The sequence below is a fragment of the Dama dama genome, chromosome 4, assembly GCF_033118175.1.
Source record: "Dama dama isolate Ldn47 chromosome 4, ASM3311817v1, whole genome shotgun sequence".
Classification (NCBI taxonomy): domain Eukaryota; kingdom Metazoa; phylum Chordata; class Mammalia; order Artiodactyla; family Cervidae; genus Dama; species Dama dama.
The window spans coordinates 51,058,870-51,074,327 of NC_083684.1; the positions used below are offsets into that span (position 1 = coordinate 51,058,870).

General features: G+C 50.4%; 1 protein-coding gene and 1 long non-coding RNA gene across 3 annotated transcripts in view; one reads left to right on the plus strand and one right to left on the minus strand.

Annotated features, from left to right (window-relative positions):
* Positions 1-3,219, minus strand: part of LOC133054242 (uncharacterized) — a 63,646-nt gene extending 60,427 nt beyond the window's left edge. For both annotated transcript variants that reach the window (XR_009692389.1, XR_009692390.1), the window contains exons 1-2: positions 3,097-3,219; positions 2,719-2,852 (exon numbers count right to left, since the gene is read on the minus strand). This is a non-coding gene — a long non-coding RNA (uncharacterized LOC133054242). The remainder of the gene's footprint in view (positions 1-2,718; positions 2,853-3,096) is intronic.
* Positions 3,220-3,227: 8 nt separating this feature from the next.
* HAUS5 (HAUS augmin like complex subunit 5) lies at positions 3,228-14,441 on the plus strand. Its single transcript, XM_061139041.1, has 19 exons — positions 3,228-3,390; positions 4,162-4,224; positions 4,316-4,348; positions 4,473-4,497; positions 4,984-5,089; positions 5,169-5,328; positions 6,442-6,511; positions 6,604-6,686; positions 7,176-7,233; positions 7,388-7,512; positions 7,698-7,761; positions 7,869-7,999; positions 8,223-8,385; positions 8,605-8,685; positions 8,787-8,932; positions 9,117-9,228; positions 9,306-9,438; positions 11,443-11,575; positions 11,744-14,441. Exons 1-19 carry the CDS (start codon positions 3,293-3,295, stop codon positions 11,859-11,861), a joined length of 1,902 nt encoding a protein of 633 aa, XP_060995024.1. The 5' UTR covers positions 3,228-3,292; the 3' UTR covers positions 11,862-14,441.
* Positions 14,442-15,458: the final 1,017 nt, after the last annotated feature.

A 15,458-nucleotide genomic window follows, 5' to 3' on the forward strand; every position in this document is an offset into this window, starting at 1 on the left:
CTTTTCCAATGAGTCAGTTCTTTGTATCAGGTGGCCAAAGTATTGGAGTATCAGCTTCAGGATCAGTCCTTCCAATGAATATTCAGGACTGATTTCCTTTCAGATGGACTGGTTGGATCTCCTTGCTGTCCAAAGGACTCTCAAGAGTCTTCTTCAACACCACAGTTCAAAAGTGGTGAACACAGTTCAAAAGTTCAACAGTTCAATTCTTCAGCGCTTTAAAATACCTAAGTTTCTTAAAAAGCCCACCTAGTCTGCCTGCCAATGCAAGAGACACAGGTTTGAGCCCTGGTCTGGGAAGATTTCACAAGTTGCAGAGTGACTAAGCCCATGCATCACAACTATTGAAGCCCAAGTGCTCTAGAGCCCACACACCTCAACTGCTGAGCCCACTAGCTCTAGAGTCTGTGCACTACAATGAAGAGTAGCCCCTGCTCACCACAACTAGAGAGAGCCTGCTGCTGTTGCTGCTGCTAAGTTGCTTCAGTCATGTCCAACTCTGTGTGACCCCACAGACGGCAGCCCACCAGGCTCCCCTGTCCCTGGGATTCTCCAGGCAAGAACACTGGAGTGGGTTGCCATTTCCTTCTCCAATGCATGAAAGTGAAAAGTGAAAGTGAAGTCACTCAGTCGTGTCTGACTCTTAGCAACCCCATGGACTGCAGCCCACCAGGCTCCTCCATCAATGGGACTTTCCAGGCAAGAGTACTGGAGTGGGCTTTGCCTTCTCCCTTCATTGGGAGTGCCATTGCCTTCTCTGAGAGAAAGCCTGCACAAAGCAACAAAGACCCAGCACAGCCAAAATATTAAAAATAATTAATTAATTAAAGAATGAGGAGGTGGTAGCCTTTGAAGATAACAAAGAAGGGTATTGAGTTAGGGGGCAGAGCAGGAATAAAAGCTCAGATGTGAGAGGGAGGGAGTCTCGACAGGTACTATCCCAAAGACAACAGTGCTTTCCTCTCTGGAAAGGTCTTAATCTTAGAATCAGTTCCCTCCAGTTAGTCCTATCATCAGTCTCACCAGTCCCTCGCGATGCTTCAGTTCTATCATCCCCTGCCCTAGGTCCCTGCCCTGGCCTCAGTCTCCTCCTGATATCAGGGTTCAATTAGAGAGACTGAACCAATAGCGGGGGATAGATAGGTAGATAGACAGACAGTCAAACAGACAGACAGGGATTTGACCTTATGCAACTGGTGGAGACATTAAGCAGTCCCTAATATTATTGTCTTAGTGTCTGATGCTGCCACTCAAAGTGCAGACGGCAGGCAGTTGTTAGGAAGGGAAGACAGATGTAAATGGGGGAAAGCTAGCACAAGCTGGAACAAACTTGCCTCTGACCTTATTGGCATGAATGCCCACAGGAGAAGCTGAAGCTAAACACACACATGGCCCAGGAGTTGCAGAAGTTGAAGAAAGAGCCAGGAGGTGAAACAGTTGCTGACCTGGCTGCTACCCTATGCAAACATGGTGTGCCAGCAGCCAGCCAGGGACAACCTGCATGGCTGGCAAGATGTAAGCTGCCTCATTTCTGGATTTTAGACATTCTAATAGATATGTAGAAGTATTCCATTATTGTTTCAATTTGCAACTCCCTGATGACATCGTGTTGAACAAGTTCTCATATGCTTACTTACATTTATCTGTATATTTTCCTTGGTGAGATATCTGTTCATAATTTTTGTCCATTTTTAAACTGGATTATTTTCTCATGGTTGAGTTTTAAGAGTTCTTTGTATATTTTGGGTACAAGTTAATAATCAGATATGTGTTTTGCAAATATTTTCTCCCAATCTGTGATTTGTCTGTTTATTCCTTTAATAGTCAATACTTTCTAACATCCCTTGAAAGGTTCAGAGATCCATGGCAAACGTGCTGTCTAATTGCTTTTTTAAACAGCAAAACAACCCACAAAAGTTGGAAGGGTGGAGATGTTTGAGAGAAATCAAAACTGTTGAGAAATCAAAATGGTGAAGTAGAAGCTGCTAATCTTTCCTCCAGGAAGCCCATCTGGATTTTACATCAGCCCCAGGCACCCTCTTCTGCATCTCGGCCCATAAGAAGCATTTGAAGCTCAATTCAGCTTCTCCCTGAAATCTGCTATGTCAATGGAGACCTTGTAGTCCCCTTGTTCCTGGAGCAGACTCGGCTGACCCTTGGACATCTCCTTGACTCCTCACACCCATGGAGTCTGTTGATAACATTGTTGTCAGCATCTCCTCCAAAGCTGTCCCTTCTCTTATCTTCCCATATCAAGGTCTGTTCCACCTAATCCCCAGCCTAGAGTGCTGTATTTCACCCTTCTACAGCCAGTCAACTTCACATAAGACCCACTCAGGTACCTCTCTACTCAACATCCCTACAGTTGTCCAGCACTGTCCTCAACACCCACCTCTCCCTCATCCTGCTCCATCCTCTACCCTGGGTTCCCAGCTTTTAGTCTCACCCCGCCATCTTTCTCTCCCATTTGTTTATTCAACAACTATTTAGAGATTCAGGCTCTGTATTGGACACTGAAGACAGTGATTAATGACACAATCATATTGCATGAGAGGTCCCTGAATGGTACCATTTCTCAGGACCATGTCTGAGGCTGAGTGGGCTCTCCAGGACTCCAGCCCTAGTATTTAGCGCTTTCTGGGGGCACTCCACAGACCTCTCAAGTTCCTTGACCCCAAAGTGACCCACCCCTGCTGCTTATGTCCTATCCATTCCTACCTCGTGATGCGTCTACGTCCCTCACCGAACTGTAAGCTCCGTGGCATGGAGACTGGGGCTGTCTCAGCCACCAGGGTGTCCCCAGCACAAGGACAGCTCACGAATGTTACGGATTGGTTAGGACGAACGAATACCTAGAAGAAAGCATGCCAGGGAAATATTAGGCTCATGCCAACTGCCCCCGTCCCTCACTCAGACCTGACACCCTGTTTCTGAAACCAAAGGGCAGTAATTTTGGCATCCCCTCGCCTGATTGTCATCCTCCTAGGATGAAAGTCCCATTTTGCCAAGAAAATGAAGGGAGGCATTAGGGACCTTTAGCTTCTTAGGGAACAGCTGGTAGTAGGAAGGAAGACGCAGAAGGCAAGCGGATCCCACCTTTTCTTCAAGTTCCTTTCATCTTCGCTCACAGGAAACCTGAGGTAAGAGAGCTGTGGGTCGGCTCTGAGACCCCGCAGAGCAGGAAATCCCCCATCTTCCTGGAGACCGTGGCGTTACTTCCGGCGCGTGCGTGACGTCAGAGAAGGACGCCACACTTGAAGAAGGGGCGGGAGGCAGCGGCCTGGTCATTGTCATGGAGTTAGCGCAGCAAGCGCGGGAACTGGGTTGCTGGGAGGCGGAAGAGATGGAGGTGCCCGTGGCGGCCCGGGTCCCGGAGTCGACGCTGCGCAGGTGAGAGCCGCTCTGGGAGTTAGGACTTACCACCCTGGAGATGGAATCTCGCGGGAATGAGACCCACATCTTCATCCAAAACGCGCCATCCTCCCCTTCCCCCTCTGCCCCAGTGAAAATAACCTTTGAGGGCTCTCCTGCCGCAGTGCAGTTAACCCTTGAGGGCGCTCCTGCCCTGCAGGTAGTAAATCCAGACAGAGAATCCTATATTGAGTGAGGGCGTCCTGGTGGTGACTCCGACACTCCCACCACCATCCTCTGAGGCCACCCAAAGTGGGGTCCCTTGCACTAGTGGGGATCCTCCATGAGTTAGTAATAAAGCTCTCTTTTATCAGTGTGAAAATTGGATCTCCAGGGTAAGGCTGTCCCTCAGTACATCACCACCCACCCCAGCTAGTGAGGACACTCAAGTCAGCAAAAACCACCCCATTCAAGACTGAATGTATAGGAGTGATGACCCACAACTGATCATGAGAGGGCCCTTTCTGGCAGTGTAGCCCTCACCCCACCTCTGGAAGTAACAAGATAATCCTTTGCCAGGAGAAAGGGAGCACTCCACCAAGGAATGAGAATACCGCTACCCCCAGTGAGACACCCACCCTCTCAGTGGCTGAGAACTCCTCAGGAGGGAATACCTTACCCCCAAAAGTATGGACCCTACCCCCCGTACAGATGAGAATTCCCTAGTAAAGATCTTACCTCCTCACCACTGTGCTAGTGAGGATCCTCCATCCTGTGTCCCAGGCATACCTTTACATGCTGTTCCCACAGGCTGTGTCTGGGCCAGGGGGCCGACATCTGGGCCTACGTTTTGCGGCACGTGCACAGCCAGAGGTGAGCCTGGCCACAGAAGGGAAGCTGTGGCAGAGGAGGGGACCCAGGAGAGCCCCCCTGTAACTCCCCTTCCTCCTACGTCTCCATTCAGGAACGTCAGGAAGATCCGGGGAAACCTGCTCTGGTAACTGGTCCTCAAAGCTGTCCCTTCCTGTCTTCCCCAGCCACATCCCTGCTCCCAGCCTCACACCTCCCATCTCTCCCCTGGAAATCCCCATCATCCTCTCACTCTGGTCTCATTTCCTCAGGTATGGCCACCAGGACAGTCCAGAGGTGAGAAGCATGTGCTGCAAGGTTTTATTTCATCCAAAAAAAGGACTTACAGATCTTCTGCTCTGGGCCCAGGCTTGCGCTGGGTGATGCCAAGGGTCACTGTGTCACAAGACAGCCCGATCCCTGCACTCACTTGCAGTCTGGGGGCAGGAGGCGTGAGCTGTGAGTGGGGGGACAGGGATATGAAGCATCAAAGCTGGTGAGGTTGATGGGAGAAGAGACGGGCTTAGGAGAAATGCTGAGGCCAGTATGGGACCCAGCGTGACATCTCAGAGGAGGCTTCCTGGAGACCTCAGGACTCCAGCTGTGGGGCTCCAGGCAGTCCCAGAAGGAAGGAGGGGAACAGGATAGTACCCTGGTGCTCTTCTTCAGGCGCTGAAACTCCCTAGGGAAAACCCTGTGCCACATTAACTGGGCAGGAAAGAGACCACTGCCCCACAGAGAGCAGTCAGGCCATGCATCTGACCCTATACCTGATTCCACCAGGCCCGCCGGAAGCTGGAGTTGGAAGCTGCTGTTGCCCGCCTGCGGGCAGAGTTCCTGGAGTTAGACCAGAGCCTGGAGCTGATGGAGCAAGAGACTGAGGCTCAGGGTGACCCATGGGGCTGGAGAGATGGGCAGCAGAATGGGGTGAGGGAAAGTACTGATGGCCACCCCTGTTCCTCTCACAGATATAGCCATGGAGCAGAACCTACAGAGCGTGCAAGACACCCAGCGCCGTGCTCTCCTCCTCCGGGCTCAAGCTGGGGCCATGCGGAGACAGCAGCGTGGGCTCCAGGATCCCATGCAGCGACTGCAGAATCAGCTCAAGCGCTTGCAGGACATAGAAAGGTGGGCCTCAGGTATCCAGGGAGCATCCCTCACCAGGCTGGGCATACAGACATCCTTAGAGACCCAGGGCTTTGCCCGGACCCCTTCTGGGTACTAGAATTCTGAGCTCCACTCCTTAGGATTTAATGTCCATGGAACCAGGAAGTTTTGCCATCTCAGCCACCTGTTGTTCCAGTGCCTAGAATGGTGCTAGCTATATGTAGAACGCCAGTGCTGGGGGGAGGAAAAAAAAACAGTAAACGGGACAGTCCTGCCCTCATGGAGCTCACACTCTGATGCAGAGGAGACAAGTGCTAAACTAGGACACAGACAAACCCTATAATCACAGGTGGAGATGAGCGCTATGAAGAAAAGGGGATGTAGAAAGGGAGAGGGAGATGCTATTCTAGGTACAATGGTCAGAGAAAACGTCTCTGAGGATGTTAACATTTGAGTTAGGGGAGGAGTTTCCATGGCGAGGAACAGCAAGAGCAGAGCCCCCTGAACCTGGCATGTGGGAAAAACAGCCCAGATGCCAGTTCAGCTTAAATTTTGAAGGCAAGAGGCAGAGTAGTAAGGGGGTAGGTTAGAGAGGTGGACAGAGCGCTGTGGAGGCATTGGAGTTTTATTCGGAGGCTGGGTCCATGCCCTGGCTCAACCACTTAGAGCTGTGTAACTTTGGGCATAGTCTAACTGCTTTGTGCCTCAGTTTCTAAGTTCTGTGGAAGGGGATAATATTATCTACTCTAAAGGGTAGGTATGATAATTGAGTTAAATCACGCAGAGTGTTTAGAAGCGTTCTAATTGTTATTCTGTGTGTGATGGAAACCTATAACGTTTTCGAAGGTTTTGAGCAAAACAGGGATGTGATCTGTCTGAGGTTTTAACAGGATCGTTGGCTACTGCAGGATGGAGAAGAGACTGCAGAGGGTAAGAGCAGGGAGATGGATGAGGAGATTAATGCAGTCATCCAGCCAGGAGATGACCGTGATCTCATTTGGGGGTTGGCCTCTGAGATCCAGGCTCAGTGATCCCTGTGACTGGCTTTGCTGGCAGCAGGAGGGAAGACCAACCTCTGTGCTGCCAGCCACCTCCTCCCAGGAACCCCAGCCCCAACTTCACTCCTCCTTCCAGGAAGGCCAAAGTGGATATAAACTTTGGACCCTTGGTATCAGCAGCCCTGGGCCTGGAGCCTGCGGTCCTGGTAAGAGTCCTGGGCCAGGGGGCAGAACGGTGGGGTGTCCGGGGTTAGATGGACCTCTGGGCCCCCCTCATACTACACTCTCTTCTTCACAGCACGATGTCCGAACAGCCTGCAGCCTCCGGACCCAGTTCCTGCAGAGCCTCCTGAGTCTTCAGGCCCAGGGAGGCAGTGTTCCGTGAGTAGCCCTCAGCCACCAGAGACCCTGTAAAGAACCTTGTTACAGACACTGTACCTCTGGGCTCTGTCAGCCTCAGGCCCTGTCCTGACAGGGCTCCCAGGCTGGGTAGAGAGGAAGCAGACCTTTAGAGATAGTGACGACCCAGGTAGTTAGGGCTCTCAGAGGGTGGGCAAGCCTAGGAGGCTCTGGGTTCCCAAAGGAGACACCTTTCCCAGCTAAGGAGGCAGAGAAGATGGGTGCTTTGGTGAGGAGGGGTAAAAGGTTGAGAGGGTGTTCCAGGTAAACTGCACACACGAATGGGTCCAAGGTCAAGGCATTGATATGCTGTTAAGTGGGACGCTCAAGTCTAGCTGGTATAGAGGAACCTGGTTTCCAATCTTTAACATGGGGACAGTGACAGCCCCTACCTTACAGAGTGGCAGTGATCATTAAAGGGTGAATTAATGGTTCTTGTAACATTCTCTGTCCTCTTCCCCAACTCCACAGAACCCTGCAAGATAACCACTTTGGAACTTCCTACCAGCAGTGGCTTAGCTCAATGGAGGTGAGGGGCACTCTCAAGAAAGGCTACACCCCCTGCCCCATGATTAAACCTCAGGGTGCCGGGACCTCACTGATCATCCCTACTCCTTCTCCATGGAGTCCCAGCTCACAGCCCTGCCACCATCCTGTCCTGACTTCACCCCTCTCCCCACCAGAGCCTACTGACAAACCACCCACCAGGCCACGTCCTGGCTGCCTTGCAGCATCTGGCTGCAGAACGAGAGGCAGAGATCCAGTCCCTGTGCAGTGTGGATGGGCTCCAGGATACGGAGAGAACCAGGTGGGGTGTTGGTGCTCCCAGTCAGCGCAGGGCAGGTGGCTGGGTGATCTGGGACAGGTCAGGACCAGGCAGGGTGACTTGCCAATGGGAACTGAGGCCCAGTAACCAGTCTGGCAGGTAGGCTGACACTGGTTACCTACAAGGGGACAGGGCTCCTCCCACTACAGCTCAGCCCTTATTCTCAGGTCCCAGGCACCAGACCAGTCAAACTCCAGCCAGACCCTGCCATCCATGGTGCATCTCATCCAGGTAACCCCCCAGGACCCTTCCCAGGACTCCATCCCCTTCCCAAGCCAAAACATTTCCATGCCCTCCCTGCCAGGGACCATGTCACCCTGACTTTGTGCTTACTCCAGGAGGGCTGGCGGTCTGTGGGTGAGCTGGTCACCCAGCGGGACCCCCTCCTGAAGGAGCATCAAGTCCTGACCCTGCGCCTCCAGGGCCTGATGGAGAAGGCGGATAGATGTATCCTGGGATCCAGCGAGAGGTGAGGAGTCTCCAAGGGCCATGGCCTCGGCCATGTCTCTCCAAGGGGTCTCAGAATATGGACTTCTGCACCCTGGCTCCTGTTTCAGCCTCCCTGCTTGCTCTGCTGGGTCATCTCCCTATGCTTAAGGCTCTTTGTGCATCCTTGCAAGTCTGATCTCCCTCCTCTGCTGAGAGTCTTAGTCACTTTCCTTCTCCTTTGCTTTTTTCTACTTGGGCCGCAGGCAGACTTTGGTGCTGGGGCTCCGGGTCTGTGCCCTCTGGGCCGAACTCAAGGCCCTTCATGCCCTGAGCCAGGAACTGGAGGAGGCCACTGGGCGTCGGCAGATTCTGCTCCAGGAGCTACAGGCCAAACAGCAACGGATCCTGCGCTGGCGCCAGCTAGTGGTGAGAAGTGGGACTGCATGAGAAGTGGCCAGGCCTGATGGAGGGCCTGAGTCAGACTGGGAGCCCTAAGGAGCCAGAACTGGGCCTCCTGGTGAGGGGAGGGGGCCTCGGTGAGACTCCCAAGAGGAGTCAGGGCCTGTGCAAACGGGGTGAGCAGGGGCAGAGGCTGGAAGGTAAAACAGAAAATCAGCCCATCTCCATGGCATCTTGGTTGCCTAGGAGGAGACACAGGAGCAGATCCGCCTGCTCATCAAGGGCAACTCAGCCATCAAGACACGCCTGTGCCGGAGCCCCGGGGAGGTGAGATGGAAGCTGGGGCCAATTCTGGGGAGGGCTGGGCCTCCTCGGGAGGGGACTACACAGCCTCACGCTGTCCTTCCCATCCCTTTCCTTCCCCACAGGTGCTAGCTTTGGTTCAGCGAAAAGTGGTCCCCATGTCTGAGGCAGTGGCTCCACAGAGCCAGGAGCTGGTGCGGTGTCTGGAGCAGGAAGCCCAGCACCTGCCCCATCTTCCTCTGGGCCCCTTGCTGCAGCACGGCCCTGGAGGGTGAGATAGGGGTTGCCACATACCCTGTCGTGGATGACTGCTACTCCCTGGGCCCACTCCTAAAACACAATCCTAGGGTTCCCAGGCTGCCAGACCTCACCCTCAGCCCCACCTCCAAGTTCCTGGGCCTCTGGAACCTGGCCTCCCTCTCAGTGCCCCTCCCAACCTGGACTTCACTCCGCAGATTGCAGCCCCTCCCTACGGTCCTGCCATCCATCCACCAGCTGCATCCTGCATCCCCAAGGGGCTCCAGCCTCATAGCGCTGAGCCACACGCTGGGGCTGCCTGCAGGGAAGGTGAGTGCCTGTCACCTCGGACCTGTCTTCCAACCCCGACCTCCGCCCCAAGTGATTATTCTTCCTCCTCCCTCCAGGCTCCGGAGCTGCTCCTCCCAAAGGCTGCCTCTCTTCGGCAGGACCTTCTGTTCCTCCAGGACCAACAAAGTCTCCGACGCTGGTATCTGCTCCACATGAAGACCAGCCTGCCGCCAGGACCATCCACCCAGGGTAGGCTACCCCACTTCCTTATCCAGCATCCCAGCCCCTTCCCAGCACCTTTAGCCTCCAGAAGAAATCACAAATACCCACTGCTTACACAGTGCGCACTGTGCATTGAGGTCTTTGAGCATGCTCACTAGTGTCATCTGCACAGCATCCCCAGGGGTTCTCTCCATATTACAGAGGAGGGAACTGAGAAGCATAGGGCTTGCAAGCTGCCCAGGCAGCCAAGCTAGATTTGAACCCAGGCCGTCTAACATGGGTCTGTGCTCCTAACCACTAGGTGACACTGCTCATCAAACTGCCAAATATTCATCCATCATCAAACAGCAGTATACTTGAGTAGTTACAAACCAGGCTGTATAGTTAAACTACTGGATTCTTTTCTCAGCAATCCCTCTTCCTTGCTGCATGGTCTTCCTCTGCCTCAGTTTCCCCTGAAGTGGACTAGGCATAATCGTATTAATAATACCTTACAGAATGGCTTGGAAGACTCGGTCAGGTGACCTGAACAGGGTATTGAGCTTTGGCTGGCTGCAATTAAGCATTCTGTGTCCCTTGTGTGATTCCAGTCTCTGCTATCTGCACATGCACAGTCTCTTCTAGTCCTTACCATGAGGGAAGGGAGTGTAAGACTACAATTTACAGAAAGGAAGCTAAAACTCAGAAGTCCTTTATTCCTGGATTCACTGAGCAAGTACTCACTGCTTATATGCCATGTGCTAGCCCCCGAGAATTCAACAGGGAGAGAGGCGAGAGCTATCCAGCCCCCAGGGTGTCCCAATTGTAGAAGTGAAAAATTCAAGAGAGAAATAGATGGAAGAGATGGCTTGAAGAGAAGTGAATCAGTGTACTATCAGCAAAGCAGGAAGAGACCATCTTCAGGCCTTTGAGTTTTGAGCTCCTTACCCCCACTCTTCACTGGGTGAGGAGCAGTGTGGAGGACCAGCAGAAAGAGCACGAGACGTGGCACAGCATTGTCTTACCGCGTGGGCATCAGGGGCTTAACACGTCTATAACCAGAACTCAGCTCCCTTTAGTCCAGAAAGCAGTTCTGTTTTCTTCCCTCCTGGTTTCCTTCCCTCAATAAATGAGCCCCCTGCCCTCATGAAGGTGCTAAAGCCAGAAGCCCAGGAGTCATCCGTAATTTTTCCTAGTCCTCTGAACCCCTACCTTCAACCTGTCAGTAACCCCTGTGGGTCCCCTCTCCAGAGTGCCCCCATCTGCCCCCTGTTTCACTAGCCTGTGGCTCAGATAATTCCATCTGTCCCTAAGAGTGCCCAAAGAAAGGGCAAGTGTCATGCCTGAGGTTACAAGGCCAGGAAAGGGTTCAGGCCCGAAGGGTCTGACCACACTGCTGATCTGTACTTACTCTGAGCTGGGCTTATTCTGAGTCTGTGGAGAGAGACTAGATGAGTCACAGTGCCCAGGGAAGACACCAGTGGAGTGAAGGACTGCAGCAGTCTGAGGAAGCAGCTGGGATGAGGAATGCTGGGAAGGGTTGCCAGGAGGAAGGATGGTGTCTCCAGTGGGCCTGGGGGACAGGTGAGGCTTTTGCTCCAGAGTAGTGAGCAGAGGCCACGTGATGCATTCCTCAAGTACTAGGCTGAGAGCTTGGGCTTGGTCTTGGGGCCCTGAGGAGCCTTGGAGGGCTCTAAGCAGGAGAGGGAAAGGATCAGGTTTAGGCTGTGAGATCACTCTGGCTGCCACGTGAAGGATGGACCAGTCAGAGGCCGAGGCTTGGAGCCTAGGAGGGAGGCTGGGGGACAAGCAGGGAAGCAGGTAGGACGCTGAGGGAGGGACCATGGAGACTGAGGGGGTGGGAGGAAGGTATTCAGAAGGATACCTGGGGCATGGTGGGCTTGCACCTGGTAAGAGGACCTGGGAGAAGAGAGAGGTTTAGGAGAGACGCTGAGGTGAAGACTAGATGATTGGAGACTTGGTGACTCATTAGCTGCGAGGCACCCGGGAGCCCGAGGATTCAGTGCTGCACCCTGGGTTTCTAACCTACAGAGCTGCTGCAGATCCAGGAATCCCAGGAAAAGGAGCAGAAGGAGAGCCTGGGACAGGCTCTGAAGCGGCTGGAGAACCTGCTGAAACAAGCGCTGAAGCGCGTCCCTGAGCTCCAGGGAGTTGTGGGAGACTGGTGAGAGGGGGACATGACTAGGTTGGGGCTGAACTGGGAGCAACGGGCAGAACTTAGGCCGGGGGAGGCGGTGGGGGGCTGATGACAAGCAGACCATGGTGTTGAGGGTTGGCTAGTGAAGGTCTGAAGGTCCTAGACCTTCCCCTATAACCCCATCCCCTTCTCCAGGTGGGAGCAGCCAGGACAAGCTGCCCTCTCCATGGAGCTCTGCCAAGGCCTGTCGCTGGCCCAGTGGCGGCTGCGCTGGGTCCAGGCCCAAGGTGCCCTGCGGCAGTTGTGCAGATGACGAAGTAGCTCAAAAAAAAGTCAAGAGCTTCGCACCTGTTCATCCCAACACATCACTTCCCTTAAGACCTCTGGAAAAAAGCACTGCCTGGACACATCAGCCCATGGTCTCTACCACACCTGCCGCCCACATCCCCGGCTGTTCTCGGTTCTCTCAGTTGCCTTGCCCCGTCCTGTCATTGCACTAAAGCCAAGATGAACACGATACTATGGGCCCCACCCTAGCTGAAACTCTCATCACTTTTACCCTCAGTAAGAAGTAATCAAGTGCCTGCTGCAAACACTGAGGATCCAGCACTGAAAAAAATGGACAGAAGTCCCAGCCTTCAGGGAGTTGTCATTGTAGGACAGGAGAACAGACCACTGACAAAATAAGTAAGCAAAATATCTAGTACATGGAAGAACCGCTATGAGAAAAAGCGATTGCAGAGGTGCAGTGCTACATAGAGGGCTAACAGCAAGGTGACCCTGTGTAAAGGCAGTGGGAGGGAAGCACCCAGGGATGTGGGGAGGGCCTGCAGAGGGGAGACTGCAGCGAGTGCAGAGGCCCTAGTTCACAGGTGTTGGTGTGAGGGCCGAGGAGGCAGTGGCGCTGTTGGAAGAAGGGAAGGTTTGAGAGATGGGGTTGTCTTTGAGTTTCTATACAGTTTTGTTTTTTTTTTTACATTTAAATCTTTGAGCCATTTGGAATTGATCCAAATGGATTCCATTCTGTCTTATTTTAAGCACTTACTAAAATTCTCATTCAGAGCAGTGGTCACCTCTAAGGGAGGGTTGGGTGGCAAGGAGGAGACAAACTTTCTAGAGTTAAAAATATATTGTGTGTTGAAGGTGGCGAGGGTTACACAGGTGTATGGATTTGTCAGAACTAGTCTGGCTATACTCCTTAGGTCTGTGTATTTCACTGTGAACTATCTTCAATTTGTAAAGTAAAATTTTACCCACCTAAACTTTATAAAGTAGACTTAGATATTTTTCATACACTAAATTTCCAACCCTAATTGGGTTATATCTGGGTTGTATTGGTTATATCTGGCTGTATCCAAGACCATCTGTCTGACTCTTGAGTGCCATCTCCACAGTGTTTTAATTTTAGAGGCTGTGTAATATGTCTTAACTGCAATGACTGGTTGCCATCTTGCTCTTACTTGTCAGTGTTTCCCTGTCTCTACTTGCTGTCTTTTTCTTTTAAATGAAATTAACTTTACACCAAATTTGGCTGGTTCCGGAAGAAATACATAGATGGGAGTTTTACTGGGGTTGCAGTTAGTCTACCAATTAGATATATTTGACGTCTTTGAGATTTTAAACCTGACTTTCCACCTCCCTTCCCATAGCTCCTCTCTTGACCTCCAGAGCACCCTCACTCCCAATGCCCCTCCTGTCCCTAGCTGCTCTTTCTCAGTCTTCACACATTTGCTTTCCCACTTTAGTGTTCCCCCTCCTTTGTCTTCTCTTCGTCTCACTTGCCAGTCACCTCCCTACAGAACAAGGTGATCCTTACCCTGTCCTTGCTTAATTTTTTTCTGTAACATAGCTTCTAATGTATACAATTTTAGTTTATCTTTTATTGTCCTCCTCAAACAAAATGTGACCTCCATGAAGGCTAATTCTTCTGTAAACTAGAAGCTGGACAAACTTTCTTCAATATGATTTGAAATCCATATGCAATAAGGGGAAATAATACTGACAAAAACAGAAAACAAATTTTTACATGATTTAAAAAAGGCCAAGTTAACAAGAAATGACTAATTAGGGGGAAATGTTTGCAGTTTATACTATAAAAGGATGTGTGTGTGTATGTGTGTGTAGTGTCAAAATGGAAAAGAAAAATTCCAAGTCCATAGAAAAATGGACAAAACATATGAATGGATAGTTCTTAGAAAATATGCTCAAACTCAATAAGAGAAAAGCTAATGAAAACCCCACTTTGATACATTTCCCACCTATCAGACAGGGGAAAGGAAACCTGTGATTTTGGCAGCTCCCTCTGTCGACAAGGCAGAAGGAAACAGCATTCTGATGTATCAGTGGGTGTGCCATATGAAACACCTGTGAGATAATCTCCAGCAAAACTATATGAGGACATACTCTTTGCCAAAACAATGCTACCTGTAGAAATCTATCCCAGAGACGAACTGGGTAAAACATAAGTTGTGGGACTTTGTACAAAACTACTAGATCACATCTTCAGAAAGTCAGGAGGGGTACAGAGGGGACTGTTTTGGATTAAAGGAGACATGACAGCCAAATGTAATGCAAGATATTGATTGAATCACAGGCTGTTGTGACTTTTGTGTTTGGGTTTGAAAGTACACTTTTAAATCAGTAGGGGAAATTTTCATATGAGAAATGGAAAATTGGCATATTGGAAAATGTATCTTTATTACATTTCTTTGTGATAATGGTATTGTGCTTAGGTGAGAGAATGTGTACGAAGTATTAAGGATGATGTCTCCAACTTACTTTCAAGTAGTCTTATTGTTCATAATACTGATTTTTTTATTTTGATAAAAGTTTAAAATTTTGAGACCCAACATCATATATTTTGAAATTATATATATTAGACTAAAGCATATAAGTATCTATGCTAACATTACTGGGTGAATGCAAGTGAAAAGAAATACAAATATAAGAAGTAATACCCTGTGATCTTTCATTTGAATTGGAAATACCAGAATGAATTCATGGGTTTTCCTCTTTCTTAAACAAACAAATATATATATATATATATATATATATATATATAGTTCTCTAGCTAAGTCCACAGAAAAACTACATACAACCACCCAGTAATGCTCATGCCTAGGTTGTGGTCTCTAAATACCACTTCTGACTCAAAGGAACCAAGGATCCTTGGAGAAATAACTGATTCTAGTCTGGGGCAAGAAATGTGCAAAATGAATATGAAGCATTTTGTGCCAGCAGCAAGGAAGTACTCTAAAACCACTGGGATTGAGTCAAGGGACTCAGAAGTCAAAATGAAGAGGTTGTTGATGCTTAGTCACTAAGTCATGTCCAACTCTTTGCGACCCCATGGACTGTAGCCCACCAGGCTCCTCTTGTTCATGGGATTTCCCAGGCAAGAATACTCCGGTGGGTTGCCGTTTCATTCCCCAGGAGATCTTCCAGACCCAGAGATGAACCTAAGTCTCCTGCATTGCAGGTGGATTCTTTACCTCCGAGCCATCAGGCAAGCCCATTAAGTTCAATACTCTATCTTAATAGAAACTTCACTTACCTTGAATCTACAATTTGTAGTTGGGCCCACATACTCACACTGTGCTTTTACAGTACCCAGAAGGGTGATAAATTTTGAAGCATTCATTGCAGTAGTTTGCACTACAGTCCATGCAACTTTTTGTGGATTCTTGAGGCAGTGGTTTACAAAGGTCACACATACTGGCTGTGGCTGCCCTGGCTGCCTGCCATTATCTTTCAACAATAATTTCCCAAGTGAAATTTCAAAACAGACCATTGATTCCCCATTTTCCAAGATCCACATCATGCTCACAACCAGGACAAGGAAAAGTAGTCGTCCTAGGGGTCAATGAATCGCACTTCCAGCCTGTGTATTCAGTAAATCTTTGTTTAGTTA